The 21738-nt window shown below is 39.7% G+C and overlaps 1 protein-coding gene and 1 long non-coding RNA gene across 6 annotated transcripts in view; one reads left to right on the top strand and one right to left on the bottom strand.

Annotated features, from left to right (window-relative positions):
* Positions 1 to 15322, bottom strand: part of LOC125965069 (uncharacterized) — a 46053-nt gene extending 30731 nt beyond the window's left edge. Inside the window, exons 1-2 of the long non-coding RNA XR_007478562.1 lie at positions 14984 to 15322; positions 11922 to 12182 (exon numbers count right to left, since the gene is read on the bottom strand). This is a non-coding gene — a long non-coding RNA (uncharacterized LOC125965069). The remainder of the gene's footprint in view (positions 1 to 11921; positions 12183 to 14983) is intronic.
* STAM2 (signal transducing adaptor molecule 2) overlaps positions 15322 to 21738 on the top strand; it is a 48711-nt gene continuing 42294 nt past the window's right edge. Inside the window, exon 1 of one of the 5 annotated variants that reach the window (XM_049712714.1) lies at positions 15322 to 15945. In XM_049712714.1, the coding sequence (XP_049568671.1) occupies positions 15672 to 15945 (274 nt within the window). In that variant the 5' untranslated portion in view covers positions 15322 to 15671. Of the gene's footprint in view, positions 15946 to 17116; positions 17263 to 21738 lie in introns of those variants that run through there. The other 4 variants (XM_033400052.2, XM_004276806.4, XM_033400054.2 and 1 more) reach the window with 4 other exon arrangements.

Genomic DNA, 21738 nt, shown 5'->3' with positions numbered 1-21738 from the left:
TCACTTGCTATTTATGGCACTTCTACTTTAGCATCCAATAATGTTTAAATGTATTATTCAATTTATTGAATAAAGCAATTTAGCCTAGTAGAGTGATAAATAGAAATAGTAAAATGTCCCCCTCCCTCCTCAAAAAACTCTTTTCAATTCTTGCCCCTGATCTTCTCCCACAGGATTGCACTGGTATCTCTAGGAGGGAGACCTACAGTAAGCTTGGATGTGCCCTCCTTTGTTATATTGACCCTACGATAATTACAACTTCTTCCCTTATTTTTTCTTAAATTGGGCCCATCATCTTTATAGAATTCCTTTTTATTTCTAGTCCAATGACTTCAGCTACTGAAATAATCTACAATGTTTAAAATGTGTTAGTTCACACCTGCGTTTATACATTTGCCCTAAATTTCCCTCCCAGATTAAGTTGGGGGGCTTGATGAGCCAGGGCTGGTTTAATGTGTGAGGGTAACAGAATTTGATGTCCAGGAAGATCTGAAACACAGAACTGACAGCAAAGCTGGAGCAAGCCTGGGAGAGAGTTGAACTGATATGAGTGTTGAATTTACTTGTTGCTAACTGAAGGGACAGTTAGAAGGGACACAGCAGAGAGGAGGATGCTGGGAATGAGGCACACGTTGGAATCAGAGACACTGAGTGCAACAAGCGGGTTCATAAGAGAAAGCAGGAGGGAGACGCCAAGAAAGATTCCTCAAGAGGCTTAACGATAGCCACGGGGATTCCAGTAGGACGTCTGAGGCCCTGCCTGTGGGTGCAATCGAGTGATTCAGGACACTGAGACTGTTCAGGTGCATTTGTTCAGCTAACAGTTGTTTGCACATCCGCTGAGCCAGGTGCAGGTGATACAATGAATACTAAGTTGTAGCTCTTAGCACATTAAAGAGCTATTATTTTATATTATATACAACTTTTTTTTGGTGCAAACAAAAGAAGGTTTTTTTAGGACATCTGTCTCTATGCTTAATCTGAGATCTATAAAATATCTTATTAAAAATGTGAATATACTTGTGGACAATATGGTGACTCCCTGCAAAAAACGTGATTTCTTGTTCTTTACATAAATCTCTGAAATGTCCTTGAATTGAAAATTTCCCTTGACTAGAAAGAATAGATAACTTTGACTAAAGTAAGAATAAAATAAGACATTTGGGAAAAAGCAACCTAAGCTGCTGCATGCTAGGTTAAAAGGCATGTATTAATTATGACCAAGAAAGAGATCTTAGAATTTTGAAGTTGGCTTCCTAAAGCTGTTGGTTCATGCTCAAGATCCTCAAGAAATTATTGGAAACCAAAAATGAAAATATAATCCTACCTGGTATATCTCTACTTGGAATGTTTCACTTTAAGTAACACTACAGTGATTATGGAAAGGATCAAAAAGGGAACCCAAATGGGACAAGAGACAAAGACAGTTATTTTTTTAAAAATATCTCTTATTTTAGAAAAAGAAAGATTTAAAAATATAGGATCTTAGGAGGATATAAAAATAATAAATTCTGAATACTAAAATTAGGCTGCACCCTTTAAAGCTAAAAGAGGTAAATTTTAGAATAACTAAAAACGGCTACTCCGCATACTGAGTGAAGTATGTCAGACAGAGAAAGGCAAATATATGATAGCGCTTAGATGTGAAATCTAAAAAAAGGGTACAGATGAACTTATTTACAAAACAGAAGTAGAGTCATAGACGTAGAAAGCAAACTTATGGTTACCAGTGGGTAAGGAGGGGAGGGATAAATTGGGAGAATGGGATTGACATATACACACTACTATATATAAAATAGATAACTAATAAGAATCTACTGTATAGCACAGGGAACTCTACTCAATACTCTGTAAATGGCTTATATGGGGAAAGAATCTTTTTAAAAAAAGAGTGGATACATGTATATGTATAACTGATTCACTTCGCTGTACACCTGAAACTAACACAACCTTGTAAATCAATTATACTCCAATAAAAATTAAAAAAAAAAACCCAACTACTCCATAGCATGCATAAATTATGGCTGTATATTGCCTGAAAGTGACGTTTTAAATTCAAATGCACGTTGAGATTTTACCTGTCTTTAGCGCCCAACCCAGATAACTGCTCTTCTGACTACCTCTGCAGAGCTTCATGGAGTGCTGGTCATTGTAGGCATAATAAACATTGCTGAATGACTAGCACAAATGAAATTAAGTACAAAATAAATACTATCTTTACATTAAAACTAAAAAGGAATTAATTTGTTACAGTCTCGTGATGAAGAATAGGTAAATATTGATATTTAAAACAGCACATCCTGGTTTATTGACATTCATTGGCAAAATGAATTTGTCAGCAAATACTTTTTATTAAACTCAATGTAGGAAATATACAAATTTGGTATACTATAATGAGGTATTATTCATATAACTTGTTTTTTTGTTTTTGTTTTTTTTTGCGTTACGCGGGCCTCTCACTGTTGTGGCCTTTCCCGTTGCGGAGCACAGGCTCCGGACGCGCAGGCTCAGCGGCCATGGCTCATGGGCGCAGCCGCTCCGCGGCACGTGGGATCTTCCCGGACCGGGGCACGAACCCGTGTCCCCTGCATCGGCAGGCGGCATATAACTTTTTAAGGTAGATAGAAAGGGCAATGTTTTAAATTGGCCAAATTGGGTTCCTGCAATTTGTTTCAATATTTGCTTTTGTATTTTGTAGTTAAGGCCATTCTGTTGATAGGAAGTTAAACAATGCCGCCACCTACTGTGCAGGGCATGGTAATAAAGATGATAAAAGGAGAAATAAATAATTCTCCAGTTTTAAGTTAGTTATGAAGTAAAAAGCTAATTTTTGGTGTAATTACATTATACCACTCTTCCAACTGTATTTTCAATAAACAATATTACTGAATAGAATCAACCAATCCTGCTGAGAGTCCTGTGAGCTAGGCCTTTATGGCCATGGGCCTTTTTTTTTTTTTGCTTTTAAATTTTATTTACTTATTTTTTAACATCTTTATTGGAGTATAATTGCTTTACATTGTTGTGTTAGTTTCTGCTGTATAACAAAGTGAATCAACTATACGTATACATATATCCCCTCCCTGTTGCATCTCCCTCCCACCCTCCCTATCCCACCCCACTAGGTGGTCACAAAGCACTGAGCTGATCTCCCTGTGCTATGCAGTTGCTTCCCACTAGCTATCTATTTTACACTTGGTAGTGTATATATGTCAATGTCACTCTCTCACTTCGTCCCAACTTACCCTTCTCCCTCTCCGTGTCCTCAAGTCCATTCTCTACATCTGCGTCTTTATTCCTGTCCTGCCCCTAGGTTCCTCAGAACCTTTTTTTTTTTTTTAAGATTCCATATATATGTGTTAGCATACAGTATTATTTTTTCTCTTTTTGACTTCATTCTGTATGACGGACTCTAGGTCCATCCACCTCACTACAAATAACTCAGTTTCGTTTCTTTTTATGGCTGAGTAATATTCCATTGTATACATATGCCACATCTTCTTTATCCATTCATCTGTTGATGGACACTTCGGTTGCTTCCATGTCCTGGCTATTGTAAATAGTGCTGCAATGAACATTGTGGTACATGACTCGTTTTGAATTATGGTTTTCTCAGGGTATATGCCCAGTAGTGGGATTGCTGGGTCATATGGTAGTTCTATTTTTAGTTTTTTAAGGAACCTCCATACTGTTCTCCATAGTGGCTGTACCAATTTACATTCCCATCAACAGTGCAAAAGGGTTCCCTTTTCTCCACACCCTCTCCAGCATTTATCGTTTGTAGAATTTTTGATGATGGCCATTCTGACTGGTGTGAGGTGATACCTCACTGTAGTTTTGATTTGCATTTCTCTAATGATTAGTGATGTTGGGCATCCTTTCATGTGTTTGTTGGCAACCTGTTTATCTTCTTTGGAGAAATGTCTATTTAGGTTTAGTGCCCATTTTTGGATTCGTTTTTTTGTTCTTTTGATATTGAGCTGCATGAGCTGCTTGTATATTTTGGAGATTAATCCTTTGTCACTTGCTTCGTTTGCAAATATTTTCTCCCATTCTGAGGGTTGTCTTTTCATCTTGCTTATGGTTTCCTTTGCTGTGCAAAAACTTTGAAGTTTCATTAGGTCCCATTTGTTTATTTTTGTTTTTATTTCCATTTCTCTAGGAGGTGGGTCAAAAAGGATCTTGCTGTGATTTATGTCACAGAGTGTTCTGTCTATGTTTTCCTCTAAGAGTTTGATAGTGTCTGGCCTTACATTTAGGTCTTTAATCCATTTTGAGTTTATTTTTGTGTGTGGTGTTAGGGAGTATTCTAATTTCATTCTTTTACATGTAGCTGTCCAGTTTTCCCAGAACCACTTATTGAAGAGGCTGTCTTTTCTCCATTGTATATTCTTGCCTCCTTTATCAGAGATAAGATGACCATATGTGCGTGAGTTTATCTCTGGGCTTTCTATCCTGTTCCATTGATCTATATTTCTGTTTTTGTGCCAGTACCATACTGTCTTGATTACTGTAGCTTTGTAGTATAGTCTGAAGTCAGGGAGCCTGATTCCTCCAGCTCCATTTTTCTTTCTCAAGATTGCTTTAGCTATTCGGGGTCTTTTGTGTTTCCATACAAATTGTGATTTTTTTTGTTCTAGTTCTGTGAAAAATGCCATTGGTAGTTTGATAGGGATTGCACTGAATCTGTAGATTGCTTTGGGTAGTATAGTCATTTTCACAAGGTTGATGCTTCCAATCCAAGAACATGGTATATCTCTCCATCTGTTTGTATCATCTTTAATTTCTTTCATTAGTGTTTTAGTTTTCTGCATACAGGTCTTTTGTCTCCTTTGGTAGGTTTATTCCTAGGTATTTTATTCTTTTTGGTGCAATGGTAAATGGGAGTGTTTCCTTATTTTCCCTTTCAGATTTTTCATCATTAGTGTATAGGAATGCAAGAGATTTCTGTGCATTAATTTTGCATCCTGCTACTGTACCAAATTCATTGATTAGCTCTAGTAGTTTTCTGGTAGCATCTTTAGGGTTCTCTATGTATAGTATCATGTCATCTGCAAACAGTGACAGTTTTACTTCTTCTTTCCGATTTGGATTCCTTTTACTTCTTTTTCTTCACTGATTGCTCTGGCTAAAGCTTCCAAAACTATGTTGAACAATAGTGGTGAGAGTAGGCAACCTTGTCTTGTTCCTGACCTTAGTGGAAATGTTTTCAGTTGTTGACCATTGAGAACGATGTTGGCTGTGGATTTGTCATATATGGCCTTTATTATGTTGAGGTATGTTCCCTCTATGCCTACTTTCTGGAGAGTTTTTAATATAAATGGGTGTTGATTTTTTTTTTTTTTTTTGGGTGTTGAATTTTGTCAAAAGCTTTTTCTGTATCTATTGAGATGATCATACGGTTTTTCTTCTTCATTTTGTTAATATGGTGTATCACATTGATTGATTTGCATATATTGAATCCTTGCATTCCTGGGATAAACCCCACTTGATCATGGTGTATGATCCTTTAATGTGCTGCTGGATTCTGTCTGCTAGTATTTTGTTGAGGATTTTTGCATCTATGTTCATCAGAGATATTGGCCTGTAGTTTTCCTTTTTTGTGTCATCTTTATCTGGTTTTGGTATCAGGTTGATGGTGGCCTCATAGAATGAGTTTGGGAGTGTTTCTCCCTCTGCTATATTTTGGAAGAGTTTGAGAAGGATAGGTGTTAGCTCTTCTCTAAATGTTTGCCATGGGCTTTTAAGATAAACCTCCTTAGTATTTTTCTTTAAAAAACATACACACATGTGCACACACAGAATTTCCTGAATTTGTACCTCTGTTTTTCTTCTCCAACCCTTTTAACATGATTTTTAATGTTATTATCATTTGTTTATCCCTTACTTTTCCAGGTTATCTTTTTCTTTTTTTAAGCTTAATAAATTTTTTTCTAGTGACAAATTTTTATTTTTAAAATTTACTTATGTTTATTTATTTATTTATATACAGTATAGTAGACCATGTTATCTTTTTCATAAGCTGATTTTCAAAATGATTTTTTTCTATACTGTCCATACATAGTTTCTCTTTATTTTGCTAAGGATTCAACCTATCCAATTTGTGAGAGTTTAGTTCAAGATAAAATTTCTTAATTACAATCGGAAGCATCCCAGACACCAAAATTTGTTAGGCTAACTACCCTCAACTAGGCAACTAAAATATTTTAAATAGCTACATACCAAAATACCATTGGTCTATATTCCACCAACAGTTGGTAATTCCCTTTTTCCTGTGTATTCTCTTCCATTAATCAATCATTTTCATAAATCACTCTCCTCTTCTAAATATAACTCATTCGAGAGCAGTTATATCATTTTCATGCCCCATCATCAACTCTTTTTTTTAAAAATTTGTTTGTTTGTTTGTTTGTTTTTTGGCTGCATTGGATCTTTCTTGCTGTGCACGGGCTTCTCATTGTGGTGGCTTCTCTTGTTGCAGAGCACAGGCTGTAGGCATGTGGACTTCAGAAGTTGTGGCTCATGGGCTCTAGAGCGCAGGCTTGGTAGTGGTGCATGGGCTTAGTTGCTCCGTGGCATGTGGGATCTTCCTGGACCAGGGTCAAACCCGTGTCATTTTTTTTTAATTTAATTTATTTTTGGCTGCATTGGGTCTTTGTTGCTGCATGCAGACTTTGTTGCTGCTAGGTGTGGCAGCGGGGGCTACTCTTTGTTGCGGTGCGTGGGCTTCTCGTTGCGGTGGCTTTGCAGGCTTTAGAGCGCAGGCTCAGTAGTTGTGGCGCACGGGCTTAGTGGCTCCGCAGCACGTGGGATCTTCCTGGACCAGGGCTTGAACTCGTGACCCCTGCATTGGCAGGCAGATTCTTTTTTCTTTGCCGTATGCGGGCCTCTCATTGTTGTGGCCTTTCCCGTTGCAGAGCACAGGTTCCAGACGCGCAGGCTCAGCGGCCATGGCTCATGGGCCCAGCCACTCCACGGCATGTGGGATCTTCCTGGACCGGGGCATGAACCTGTGTCCCCTGCATCGGCAGGCGGACTCTCAACCACTGCGCCACCAGGGAAGCCCAAGCAGGTGGGTTCTTAACCACTGCACCACCAAGGAAGCCCCAGCAGGCAGATTCTTAACCACTGTGCCATCAGGGAAGTCTCCATCATCAATTCTTGCCCCTACCACTAATATTTTGTAAATAGTAGGCACCCAATGTTTAACTAAATTAAATGGGAAAAATGTAACGTACCTGAAAATATGCTTTTATTCATTTTGCAGGAGTGGGGAGAATAAAGTAACACAAAGGTAGAATAGAAAAAGATAAGTAAGTATTTTATTGGATATTTGGGCACTTCTTTCAGCCAAATTGGTAGCGGGAATTGGAAGGTGAGAAGAATGAATCAGAGAGGTAAAGGACAAGTAATAAATCAAACAGGGTTACTCAGTGTGTCTTAGTTCATGCTGCTAAAACAAAGTATCAGAGAGTGGGTAGCTTATAAACAACAGAAACTTATTTCTCACAGTTCAGGAGGCTGGAAGTCTGAGATCTGGGTGCCAGCATGGTCAGGTTCTGGGGAGGATCTTCTTCTGGGTTGCAGACTGCTGACTTATTGTACATTCACATGGCAGAAAGAGAGTGTGCTAGACTCTCTGGCCTCTTCTTATAAGGGCACTAATCTCATTAGTGAAGGCCACACTCTCATGACTTAATTACCTGCCAGTGGTCCCACCTCAAAATATCATCACATTGGTGACTAGATTTCAACATATGAATTTGGGGCAGACACAAACATTCAGTCCATAATGCAGTGTTTACATATTTTAAGTAATGGGCTATTTGCCTTGGAGGGGCACAGAATCAAAAACCACACAGATCCTTATATTATGCTCTTGGGGAGTTACAACTATTGCACAAGATAGGTCAGAAGAATATTAAGTGCTAAGTAGTGCAGTGTTGACCATCTGTTCAACAAAAGTTTCAGAGAAGTGAAAGACGTGAATTGTGACCAACTGAGGAACGCTTCTTGAGAAGATGGGTGTTGAATTGGGTCTTAAATTTACAGATGTGAAAAATGAAAAGAGGTAAAAGATGAAGATAGGTGAATGAAGAAAGCACGCATTTCTGGAAAGGGAAGTATCGTGAGACACAAGTAATACAGACAAAAGACACTTCTATTTCCTTCAACTGATTTTCACAATGTTTACTAGTGCTAGCTCCGTCTTAAAAGCTAGCCACTAGCTACGTGTGGCTATTTAAGTTTAAATTAATTAAATGAAATAAAATTTAAAATTCAGACACATTTCAAGTGAGCAATAGCCACAGATGCCTAGTGGCTACTAAATTGAACAGTGCAAATAGAAAACACATCTATCATTGCAAAACTTCCTTTTGTAAATGCTACCGAGCACATACTATATGAAAAGCTCTCATGATCCCATTGAATCTTCATAGCAAACTTATGAAGTTATACTTACAAATAAGAAAACTGAGATTCCTAGAAGTTAAGTATTTTCCCAAAGTCACATAGTCAGTGGCAAGGCTGTGAAAATTCACCTGACTTCAAAAACTGATGCTTTAAGCCATGGAAAATAAGGTTATTGGGTAGGGAAAAATGAGTTATTTACCACAGACAGTGACAGCCCAGATTGAACTTTCTGTGGCAGGCAAATCCAGTAGGTTCTTGAGGGAACAAAACCATAAAGGTGGTATTTCAGGATAATTAAGTTGTTTTGTGGGCAGGGATAGGCTAGCCCATATGATGTCTTTAAAAGAAAAAGGCTCCCTCTCTGGGAGAGACGTAGCCTTATGGGTTCATGACTCAGTTAACAGAGCATGAAGTAGATCCCAGCCCCTTCTATTGGGTGCCCTTTCTCAAAGGGAAGAATTGGAAGGCGTGGAGGAAAAGAGAGCGTGGGATACAATAGAGGCGATGCCAAAGGGAGGGGGTGGGTGGACAGCAAAAAGAAAGTTTGAAGAAAGAAGTGAAACAATTAGGTTTTTAAAAACTGGAAAAATAGAAGCAGAGTTAGAGCTTATTTTAATGTTTCTAGTATGTAGGTCCAAAACACTGTAATGCCTATGATAGTAAAGAGAGAAAAAGAGAGCCAACTTCTGGTTTCTGGTCTAGAATCCAAGAAGCTTAGGAGTTGTCACTCTGGTCCACACAGTAAGAAAAAAAAGCTGACCTGAAAATCAACAACTCTTTTTAGCTCCCTCAGAGATCTGAGGTCACAGGGCAAACTGCTGCCCCCAAAGTTGGAGAGACAGACAGGCAGATATAGAGAATCACAACTTATTAGAGCAGAAGCCTCTGCTAGAACAAGTACTGGGGTAGGGAAACCTGAACTGTGATTGATGAACTGCTGGAGGCTCACTGTGGATAAGTCTGAGAGTTAAACACTTCATGAGTACCCAGTAACAGGGAGGCCCCCCCATTATTGTAAGTTTTACCTCAAGGAGCCCTATCAAGTTCCCACAAGGAAGGTCAGAGAAAATCCCCTTGTGCTTCTGGCAGGGGGAGGAGGAAAGTAGCCATTCTGAAATAAGCCCAGAGCATTCTATTCTTTTTAAGGAGGCCTGACCTCGAGAGAAATTATTATTTTAGAATCTGGTAAAACCCTAGATTCTAACCTAAACTAGGGTTTTACCAGAGCCTAACTAACTAGGGTTTCACCAGAGCCTAACCAACCTGGCAGAAATTAAGCCAGGTTGAAGAAATGTCTAACATCCCTGCCATGTCTGAATCTAGTTCTGATGCTTGCTCTTCAAACTGTTTTGTTTTGGTTTTTGTCTTTTAGTATGCTTTGTGAGTTTTGGTTAAAAGCCAGACATGATATACTGGGTAAAAGGAACTGAGGAGAATAGGCCTTTTGTGTGAAGTTTTATGTTTACCTGGGTAGGGTTTAGGTTGTGCTCCACACAAGATTTACTAAATCAGAAACTCTGCAGTGGGGTCCAGCAATCTGTGTTTTTAGCAAGTCCTCCAGGTGGTTCTGATGCCAAATGTTAAGAACTACTTCCGTAGCATCACAATTACTAAGATCATGGTAAATTGGAGTTGGGTACAGGTAGAAGGGCTTGCACTGGCTTCTATAATAGCTCTAGCATTTGAGAGAGGCGAAGACAGTTATAAAAACTGTGGAATTGGATGGCTGTTGTTAATTACTGTTAATGTGCTTCAGGAAGGAAATAACAAGCTCAGGTTAGCCAGCTCTCTACTTAAGGCATCATGAAGTCTAGGAATCTTCTATGGCAGCCTTTAAAGAGAACGTCAGAACCAGGTTGCCTTCGAGAAACGGTTGATTCTAAGAATGCAGCAGAGAATACATAAGATGAGCCTAGAGCATCTTATAGTACCAGGAAAGTAAAGAAATGCTAAAAAAAAATAGTAACACATCAAAGGGACATAGAAGTCAACTGAAAGAACTCCCAGTGACCAAAGATGGAACACTTTGAGCAAACGCAAACAAGAAAAGAGCAAAAAAAAAAAAAGTATTATTGGGTTACAACTCAAAGTATAAGATAAATATACATGAGTTCATACTGCTATAAACAATTTAATAAATGGGTAAATAGGATAAAAGAGACAAATTTTCCTTATAGAAAAATTCCAATAATATACTTAGATATTCCCCTCTACAGAAGGTAAAGCTTAATGCCCTTCCTTCCCCTTGAGGGTGGGCTAGACTCAGTGACCTGCTTCCTAAGAACAGAGTAGGGAAAGGGAAAAATATTAACTTTTAAGTGGAGGAACTTGGCAAATGCTACATTTACTAAGTGCTAAAAGTTACCATCACCAGATATCATGTACTCCTTACAATAATGTGATAAGGACACTCTACCTCTGTGAAATACTTTCCAAAATCCTACAACACCCATCTAATCATGAGAAAGACATCAGACAAACTTAGATTCAGAGACAATCTACAGCATATCTGGTCAGCACTCCTCAAGACTGTAAAGGTCATGAAAAACAAGGAAAGACTGAGAAACTGTCACAAACCAGAGGAGACTAGGGAGACATGACAACCAAATGAATTGTGATACTCTGGTATGCAGAAAAGGGTTAACATAGCAGGCCTGAGACCACTATCCTTAGAAAGGCCTGCTTGCCACACCACTATATATAAAGTAAATCAACAAGGATTTACTGTATAGCACAGGTAGCCATATTCAATATCTTGTCATAATCTATAATGGAAAAGAACCTGAAGCTGTACACCTGAAACTAACACAGTATTGTAAATCAATTATAGTTAAATTTAAAAAAGCAATCAGAAATGATCATGCTAAGTGAAGTAAGTCAGAAAGAGAAAGACAAATACCATATGATATCACTTACATGTGGAATCTAAAATACAACACAAATGAACCTATCAATGAAACAGAAACAGAATCAGGGACATAGAGAATAGACTGGTGGTTGCCATGTGGGGGGGCGGTGGGAGAGGGTTGGATTGGGACTTTGGGATTAGCAGATGCAAACTGGTATATATAGAATGAATAAACAGCTAGGTCCTACTGTATAGCACAGGGAACTATATTCAATATCATGTGATAAACCATAGTGGAAAAGAATATGAAAAAGAATGTATATATGTATAACTGAGTCACTTTGCTGTATAGCAGTAATTAACATGACATTGTAATTCAACTATACTTCAATAAAAAATAAATTAAAAAAAAAAAGGAAAGTCCTGCTTGCAAAGTTGGCCCTTGACTGGCATCTGGGAACTTAGATTTTGGGAGAGTTCCCACAATTTCCCTGATAAGAATGGCTCATGGTGTCTAAACTGTACAAACAATGTGGTTTATGCTGACCACCTGCTTTCCTTCTGAGAGTCTGGAAACATGGGTGCATGTTAGGTAGAGGGTGCCTGTGTGACTAGACCCCGGTAAAAACCCTGGGCATTGAATTTGCAATGAGCTTACCTGGTAGATGACATTGTTGTACGACTCATTGTTGGAGGATTTAAGCATGTCCTGTGTGCCTTCCTTGAGAGAGAACTCTTAGAAGCTCGCACCTCCAGACTTTACCCTATGTGCCTTTTCCCTTTGCTGATTTTGTTTTGTATCCTTTAGTTGTAATAAAATATAGTCATGAGGATGACTATATGCTGAGTCCTATGAGTCCCAATGAATCATTGAAACTGGGGATGACCTTGGGGACACCTGGCACACCTGGATTGGATCCTGGAAAAAAAAAAGGAGGCCATTAATGTAAACATTGGTAAAATCCAAATAAATCTGTGGTTTAGTTAATAGCAATGAACTAATGTTAGTTTCTTAGTTTTGACAAATATACCATGGAAACGTAAGATGTTAACAGTGGGGAAAAGGGCTGAGGGGTAAATGAGACCTCTCTATACTATCTTTGTAACTTCCTTGTAAATCTAAAATTATTCCAAAATAAAAAGTTTATTTAAAAAACACTCAAACTGAATGCTTTGGAAATTAATGAAAAATAACATACCACTCATCCTAAAGACACACAGAGAAATTATCCAAACTGAAATACAAAGAGAAAAATGAGAGAAGGAGAGAGAGAAAGAGAGAGAGAAAGCTAGCTAGCTTTATTTGCTATGGCCAGAGGGGGGGCCAGAGGGACGGATTACAATTAAAAAAAAAAAAATCAGACTCAGGACCTGATTGTGAGAGTAGCAGAATTTAAAAGAAGGTTGAATTCATAACCCATAGCATAATGTAAAGTCAGGACTCTGCAGGGGAAAGAATGAGACCCTGAGACCTAGGATGATGGGGATATCTGGGTGGATACTCTTGAGAACTTTGAGCTGATAGATTCACCTCAGTCCTCTGGACTGACAGAAGTGGTGTGCTTGCCCCTGCTAGAGGATAGTGACCTCCCTTTGCCCGAAGACCATGGAGAAGCCTCATCTGAGGAAGATGCCTTCCAAAATGCTACTTTCCCTTTCAAGATTTCCCTTTTGATCCAGAAAGAACCAAACCACTGCTTTCCCTGCTGACCTCAATCCTTATTCACTGAAGTATTGGGAGGAGGTCATGTTCATTAATCTTTTGCGAGGGAGAAAAAGAAAAAAAGATTTCCCACAACCCCCTTCAGTTTTTCTAGACCAATAACTAGAGTCAAGTTTCATCATGTCTTGACTGGGGAAGCACTGTCCCTGTTTTGGAATAAAAAGTGTTATTCACCAAATACGAACTGGCAGAGTTGGAAGAACATACCTGAGGATGGATCTTGGTGTATGTTCAGAGAAAGTGGTGTGAGGTAAGGATGTAGATTTGTTGACTGTAAACCCAAAATAATAATAACAACAACAAAAGCCCCTAAAGAGACAGAATTTAACTGAAATTGATGAGATTATTTTGTTATCAGGGAGACTGGGGCTCAAAAGAGGTTGTACAACAGAAATTTTGCACACCAGAACTTGTGGGCTGCCATTGACATATCTTTTACTTCTTCAATAACTTCATTAGGTGAAGTAACAATGAACAATCTTTGTATCTTCTTGTTTCTAACACAGGGCCTGGCTCTTAGTGACTATTAAAAATTTTGTTAACTGGATTCACCAAGAGACTGAGTATATGCACAGATGAGTAAATACCCATAGATTCTTTTTTTTTGCAGTACGCGGGCCTCTCACTGCTGTAGCCTCTCCCGCTGTGGAGCACAGGCTCCGGACGTGCAGGCCCGGCGGCCATGGCTCATGGGCCCAGCTGCTCTGCGGCATGTGGAATCCTCCCGGACCAGGGCACGAACCCGGGTCCCCTACATCAGCAGGCGGACTCTCAACCAGTGCGCCACCAGGGAAGCCCAACCCATAGATTCTTGAACATGCTTGCTATTAAAGATGTGGAGGAGCTAAAGGAATCTCTTTAAAATGTGAATAGTTTCCAAAGACAAATCCTCAGACCTTTGTTCTTATCTCAGTACAATCTCCTCTACAATATCTCTTCTTCAAATACTACGTAACTCCTAACCTGTTCCACTGCCTGGTCTGCTTCTTAATATATGTCATGCACACTGCTGTCAGATTACTATCTGGAAACTTTTTTGTGTACTCCTCTGCTGCTCAAAATCTTTAAATGATTATCTAGTGCCTTATGTGATAAAATTAAAAATTCTTAGCTTGCTCCTTAAGGCTCTTCCCAATCTGTTTCCTCCTATCTCTGTCTACCCTTGTTTTCCATTCCAACACTAAGCCTTAATCCTAGACAAATTCACCTAGAAAGTCTCCAAACATATCTTGAACATCCTAGGTTCAATGGTTTTTGAAAATCAGCTCCTTTCACCTGCTGATGTTTCCTCCTTATTTGTGAACCTATCTTTATGATATAAAATGCAACAACCTTTCTGAACTATTCCATGTATAATGGTTCTCTCTCTTTTGTATCAAGTCTTTACACAGAGATTGTAAAATGGTCTTGTTTAGCCCATTATTAAAAATGTTGAAGTAATTCTTAACATTAAAAAAAATCATTGAGGGATTCCCTGGTGGCGCAGTGGTTGAGAGTCCGCCTGCCGATGCAGGGGACACAGGTTCGTGCCCCGGTCCGGGAAGATCCCACATGCCGTGGAGCGCCTGGGCCCGTGAACCACGGCCGCTGGGCCTGCGCGTCCGGAGTCTGTGCTCCGCGACGGGAGAGGCCACAGCGGTGAGAGGCCCGCGTACCGCCAAAAAAAAAAAAAAAAAAAATCATTGAAAAACTGGAAGCTCTAGTAGAGCCCACACTTAAACAAATAGCTTAAGTTTACTGGTAGCTGCCATGCACTGTTTGGTTGGATTTGAAAAGTATTTACTGAGCACCTATTACTTGCTGGACACTGTTTTAGATGCTGGGGGTACAGCAGTGAACAAAAATAATCATGGAGTTTATAGTCTAAAGAGGAGAGACAGAAAACATAATTCTATATTAGGAAGTGATAAATGCTATAGAAAAATAAAACAGGGTTAAGAGGGTTTGGGAGCGTGTGGGTGGGAAGGGTGCTTGCACTTACACACTCATTTCAATACCTGGCTGTCTCCGATGGGAATTTGAGTTTGTGACCGCGATTGCATATCAGAACCGTCATGTACTGTCACGTATATGCTATACACTGTCCCCATAAAACTGTCAGCAACTTGAAGGCAGGGACGGTGCCTCATTCGTCTCTGGATTCCCAGAGTCGAGCAGTGTTTTCAGTGTAAGAGCGCGATGGAAAGCGAAAAGTGAGGAGTCCCGATTTCCACGGTGGTTATTCTGGCGGGGTTTAGGCGCCGAGGAGAGTGTAACCCCAGAACGGCCAGGAGCGGAGCCAAACCCTTCGCCGACTCTCGAAACCAGTGAGGCTCCATCCGTTTCCAGGGCAACGGGACTGTGACGCGCACGTAGCCGCGGGCCCTCAGCCGCGTGGGACTAGCCCATATTTTAGGAAGGAACTAAACTGGAGAGAACTTGGCCGTCGGAACCAGCAGCCCTACGCAGGGAATCCCAGAACACCTCGCCCCCTGCAGAACTGCCGCCGGCATTGCAGCTCCCGGTCCTCTGGCGTCGCCAAGTTATAGGCTCGACAACTTCCGGCCCTGAAGGTCCCCCCTCCATGGCTTGCCGGGGTCCTAGCGATGGAAAGGTGGCCTCGGCGGCCGCCTGACCCCTACGGGGGCTTCGGATCAGGGCTGCCGCCTCCTCCCGGAGGGCGGCGGCTACAGGGCCGCTGAGAAGATGCCCGCAGCTGGTGGGACCTCATACCGGGAGGAGAGGTCGGGGCGGAGCGCAAGGGCGGAACGCGGACCTGGAGCTGGTCCGTCAGGCAGGAGTGGGGCAGGTGCGGTGGCGGAAGTGCCGGACGCGACTGGAGCCGAGCCGTCTAGGAAGCCGGGGCCGTGGGTACCCCAGCCCGGAGCAGCTGCAGAGCCTCCGCCTGACCGCAGCAACTTGGGCTCGGGCGCCGGCGAGATGCCTCTGTTCACCGCCAACCACTTCGAGCAAGATGTGGGTAAGTGCTGGGCCGGGGCCCCAAGCCGTTGTTTGTTGTGCTAGAAAGTGGGCGGTGGCGACTCCGGGGACTGGAAAGCCTAGCAAAGGGGGAGGAGGGTGAGGCGTCGCCGCTGCCTGGCAGCCGGGATTTTTCTGGGGGCAACCTCGGCGCGTCCCTAGCTGCCAGGGGAGTGTCCCCAGCCCACCTGAGGTTGGGGACCCCGAAAGAGGACCGTTCCCCTCGCCAGGCACAGGAATAGGGAGGAGCCTGGGGTTCTCTGGAGACCGGACTAATTGAGCAATTGCGGAGTTGATGACAGAGAACTTCCAGCTCCCTCTAGAACTGGTTGAGTCTTGTGTCCCCCCCCCCCCACTCCCCCGCCCCGCGGTTAAAAGTGATGCAGCAGACCCTGTTGTCTAGGGCAGCTCAGCACTTAGAGACTTCCACTTGCCCCGGTTCAATAAGAAGAACCTATTTTATCTCGCTTATATATAGATGCGTCCAACCCTTGATCGCACGGCTTCAGGATTTATTTATGATAGTTGGAAGTGTTACACTATCCATGGATAGTGCAAGTGCTATAAGGTGTTCTGCCTTAGGGTGTGAAAAGGAAAACCCCAGGATTTCAAAACAGTCCAGAACACCTGTTTTACTTCTTGGGGGGTCGTCAGTGACTATGGAGTGAGAAAAAGATGGATTGGGCATGAGAACTTAACTTGTGGCTTTAGAAAAACAGTAAACCAAGCTGGCTAAAATAAATATTTTTGTAGCAGTAGTTAATTCTAGGTAGAGTTTTAGGATTTAGTGGAATGAAAAACACGCATGGCTGCAAATTGCCAGTTATACAGAATATTGCACCTGTTTCATAGTTACAATTTTCTAATTATGGGGAAAGTCTAGAAAGTGCCCTATTTTGGTATATTATGTGATTCCAAAAATGTGTTCAGAAGTCAAATATGATGTATAAGTACCTTCCTTTTGCAGAGAGCTAAAAAACTTTATAGATTTTGACCCTTAGATAGTCTTAAAATATGTATTTCCATAATTTCATTCAACTTTTTTCTTGGTAGTTTAACATTGCCGACTGCTATAAATCTAGAAAGCATAATGTTGAGGTTTACAGCGTCTGCTTTTGGAACACCTAATGATGTCTTCCTTTGCTGCAGTGAGACCTTCACTTTTTATTGTTGTGAAGACTTTCATTTTGTCATAGTGGGAAAAAAAGGCAAAATAGAATAAGACAAATGATTTTCAAACTTAACAACTGTGGAACTCTTCAAGGGAGATCTTTCCTGGCAGCCCATTGTTTTCTGATTGACAACTTCTCTGGTGAAAGTAAGCCAAGTTGCTTTTCTAAAACTCCCCTTCAGTGTCTCCTGAGGTTCCTACATGGTTTAGTGGATCACAGTTTAGTTCCACTGTAGTAAAAGAAGCACTGCTGTTCAGACAAAAAAAAAAAAAATACTGTGTATAGATTATTTCATGGGCAGTGCCATCAGCCAAAACTTCAAGTACTTACTTGTTAACTCAAGTATGACTGACTGAAGTCAGTTTCCAAAAGGCAGTTTAAGATAAAATAGAAAGTTTGATTGTAACCTCTTTTAGGCAAGTGGTTGGAATTAATAGAAAAAGTGGCATGAAATACTAAGGATTTCAAATTGGCTTTATACATCTATCATAGAAGAAAAATTATATATTGCACTTTTCAAAACTTAAAGCCCCTGTTAATTTGAAATACAGTAGTTAAGTAATATGACGATCAAGTCATTGTTTAACTTGAGATGCCCACAGGAATGTTCCTTTGCAGTGTCATTGTCCTTTTCATCTTTCTTTGATTCAGTCAGATTTTTATTACCATTGTTTCTTTTTTGTCATAGCTTTGTTTACCTTTCATTCAACAAACAGGCTTTGAGTGATTACTGTGTGTCAGACAGTGTGTATCAGACTTTGGGAGCACAAATTTAATAAATAAACTGGGTTCCCTCAAGGAACTCTCAATCTAATGGAGGACTCGTACACACATAAAAAGATAATTGTATTTTTCACACCATATTACGATACTAGAAATACAGGAGATGCTTTACATTCTCCCTGTATTTAAAACAATCATCTTCCCTGAAGAGAAGACAAGGACCTTCAGGCAGACACTTTATTTGTAAAAGTGTTGACACTATCCTCTCTCTTCCCCTGCTTTCCTGATAGCACTTACATCTGCAGGAAGTGACCATCTCTTACTATATGTATGGTTTGGTCATTTTTATAATTAACTGTAAAGTTGAAACTACATTCCTTTGGTCGATGCAGTCTCATCAGAGGGTGAACAGTGTTTCTGACATCATTCATGTGGGGAAGAAATCCTTTTCTCAGACCCTGAGACTCTGAGAAAAGGCTGTAGTGACTCAAGATGTCTAGGAAGGCACTCATAAGTTGATGATGGTATATGACTTGTCAAATGGTAGCCGGCCAAAGGCTAAGAGGTAAGGAACTCTGGCAAGTTCCTGTTTTTTTTCTTTTTTTTCTTGGAGTCAGAACCTACAAATCCTGAAAGGTATGCTAGGTATGGTAGCATTAGAGCTCTTTAAATATTTATTGGATCGCTTCTCAGCCTTTTGGTCAGCGAAGATCAAGTGTAAATATTTATTGGATTTCTTCTAATATGGGTTTATTGTTTGTTTTGTTGAATAAAATTCCTTTGAAGCTGTGCTGAGAAAAAAGGAGAAAATATCCACACACATCCCCCCTCACCCCGGCCCTGATTCTTATCTTGAAGGGGAGTGTAGGTTTCCTAAGGTAGAGAGCTGGTTTGGGGCAGCCTTTTTAGGAGATCCCAAGGAGAAAGTAAAACGTGAGGGACAGAGCCACAATAGGAAGATTTAGTGGCAGTGTTAAAAGGGCAGACAGATGTCATTTCCTTACATCCTGTACCGATTTTTCCAGTCTCACTACATTGATTCCTGAGTCATGGATGTCTGTTCTGCTCCGTAACCCCAGTTCTTATTTCCGTGTCTTTTTTCTCCTTACTCAAGCCAGGCAATCTTTCTTGCCAGTTTCTGTCTCTGTGCCGTTTACTACTATTCACTGATAGATTTTTGCTTTTTTCAGCAATACTTGGTATCTCCTTTCTTAAAGATAAACTTACTTGTGTCCCACAGAGCTGAGCTCAAATTCTACTTCTACAAAAACTCTTTTCACACAGTGGATTGAAGTATGAACTTTATCTTAAAAGGAGACTTTTCCAAGTAAAATTTGAATGCGTGTATTGCTATGTCTTTGGCTTGTGTTTGGTCAAATAACTTGACAGTGAGTAGCTTGGAGTTTTTGATAATGGAATCGTTTTCTCCAATGAAATTTTACAAGAAACCCTAATATAAAAATAGATATTGGGCTTCCCTGGTGGCGCAGTGGTTGAGAGTCCGCCTGCCCATGCAGGCGACACGGGTTTGTGCCCCAGTCCGGGAAGATCCCACATGCCACGGAACGGCTGGGCTCGCGAGCCATGGCCGCTGAGCCTGCGCGTCTGGAGCCTGTGCTCCGCAACGGGGGAGGCCACAACAGTGAGAGGCCCGCGTACTGCAAAAAAAAAAAAAAAAAAAAAGATATTGATGGCACGCTGGTAATACAAATTTACTTTATACATTTAAATATATTACATTTACATAGTCATTAAGGCAATTCTTGAACACATGAGGTTGTTGCAAAATATTAAAATTAAAAAAATTTTGGTTTTAGGTGAGAATGACAGCTGTAACAGCCAGTTTTTTTCCTATACTTTCTTTTGCTTACATGGTACCAAAAATTTCTAATACCTAGTCCTAATTGAAATAGTTACAAATTTTAATATATTTTGTAATTTTTTAAACGATGAAAAATTTTTAGCATAAAGTACAGAATATAACATAAACTCCTATTCCTGTCAGTCACCTCTGTCAAGTCCTAACATTTTGCCACACTTCATTCTTTTTTTTTAAAGAAAACATTCAAAATACAGTAGAAATTATTACTTTTATTTATTAGCTACCTGATAATATTTTTTCCTCTCTTCTCAGAGTTAAACACTCTAAAAAGATTTAAAAGTCTATTTTGTAATATATACTATACATACAAATATACTATATATATTGTTTTGCATGTTTTTAAACTTCATAAAAAATAATATTCTCTGTAGTCATTTGTAGCTTGTCATTTAGCATTTTTTGTGAGAGTTATTCATGTTGATGTTTGTAGCTTTAGTTCATTAATTTTAAGAGCTATGTGATATTCCACATTTTTTAACCCATTCTCCTATTAATGAACATGAAGTTTTTTGCAGTTTTTTGCTATCACAGACAACACTGCAGTGAAAGTTATTATCCACGTTTTCTTATTCACAAGAGTGAGAGATTCTCAGGGGATTGTATCTTGAAGAGGAATTCTTTTTTAAAAATGCATATAGTGCAAAGTTGCAAAATGTTAAATAATACAGAATTGTTCTTCTAAGTGTTTGTGGGAGATTTTACTCCCACCAGCAGTGGAAGTGAAGTCCCTGTTGTTCCACAGTCTCACTATCGCTGGGTATTGTCAGACTTTAAAATTTATGCCAATTTGATGGGTGTGAAATAGGGCATTGTTTTCCATTTATTTCAGCTTCATTGCAGTTGAGCATCTTTTCATGTCTCTTGGTCAGTCTGTTTTCTTTTTGTATAAATTGCCTGCTCCTTACTTTCATGTACTTATTATTCTGTTGGATTATTTTTTCTTATTGATTTTTAAAGTTTCACATGCGTTCTCTACTAATCTTTTGTTGTTTATGTGAATTGCAAATATATATCCTTGTCTGTTGCTTCTTTTTGTTTTTCTTTTTGTGCTGCCTTTTACTATTAAGAAGATTGAAGTTTCGGTTTAGTAATATTGTCTTTCTCCCTTGATTTTATTTTTCTTGTTCAAGAAAAGCTTTCTCTCCTCCTTGAGTCTATAAGGATCTTGTTATGTTTTCTTCTGAAAGTTTTATTGAAGTTTTGATTTTCACAGTTAGGTCTTTAGTCCACCTGGACTTGGTCTTTATGTAAGGTCTAAGGAGAGATTTGATTGGATAGTCGATTCACAGTAGACAATTATCAGTTGCCTAATCACCATTTATTGAATTATCTATCCTTCCCCCACTAGTTTGGAGCACTTTCTCCTTCATATAGTAAATCCCTTTCCTTGTATGAGGTCTGTGTCTGTGCTTTCTGTTCTACACTGTTCTCTTTATCTATCCTGTACCAATACCACATTCTAATGCCATTGGCCTTTATAGGTGGTAGGGCAAGCCCCCTGTCTTGTTTTTCTTCATTTTTATACGCTTAGCTGTTTTTTGCCTTTTTTCTTTCATATGGGTTTATTATCAGATTAGTAAAATCATAAAAGGGAATTTCTTTTATGTTCTTTTAGAATTTGAGAAGACATTGTAGTTTATATTTTTGATTCATATGCACTGATGATGTTGATAGTTAATAATACACTTTTTATTTCCTGATAATAATGTTTAGTTCTAATCTTACTTAGATTATATAGTTGACCCTTGAACAACTCGGGGGGTTAGGGATGCTGACCCCCTGTACAGCTGAAAATCCATGTGTTAACTTTTGACTCCCTCAAAACTTAACTACTAATAGCCTACTGTTGACTGGAAGCCTTACCGATAACAGTCAGTTAACATGTTTTGAAGGTTATGTGTATATCTACATATATTTTATACAATTCATGACATACTTTTTTCTTATTTTTTTTGATATTTCTAGGCTACCCGGTTTGTCTGCAAGTTTTTTCTAATTGTTACAAATCTCCAAAAAT

Source organism: Orcinus orca, chromosome 7 (assembly GCF_937001465.1).
Source record: "Orcinus orca chromosome 7, mOrcOrc1.1, whole genome shotgun sequence".
Lineage (NCBI taxonomy): Eukaryota > Metazoa > Chordata > Mammalia > Artiodactyla > Delphinidae > Orcinus > Orcinus orca.
Note: the sequence above shows the minus strand (reverse complement) of the source record. Positions and strands in the feature narration are given on the sequence as shown.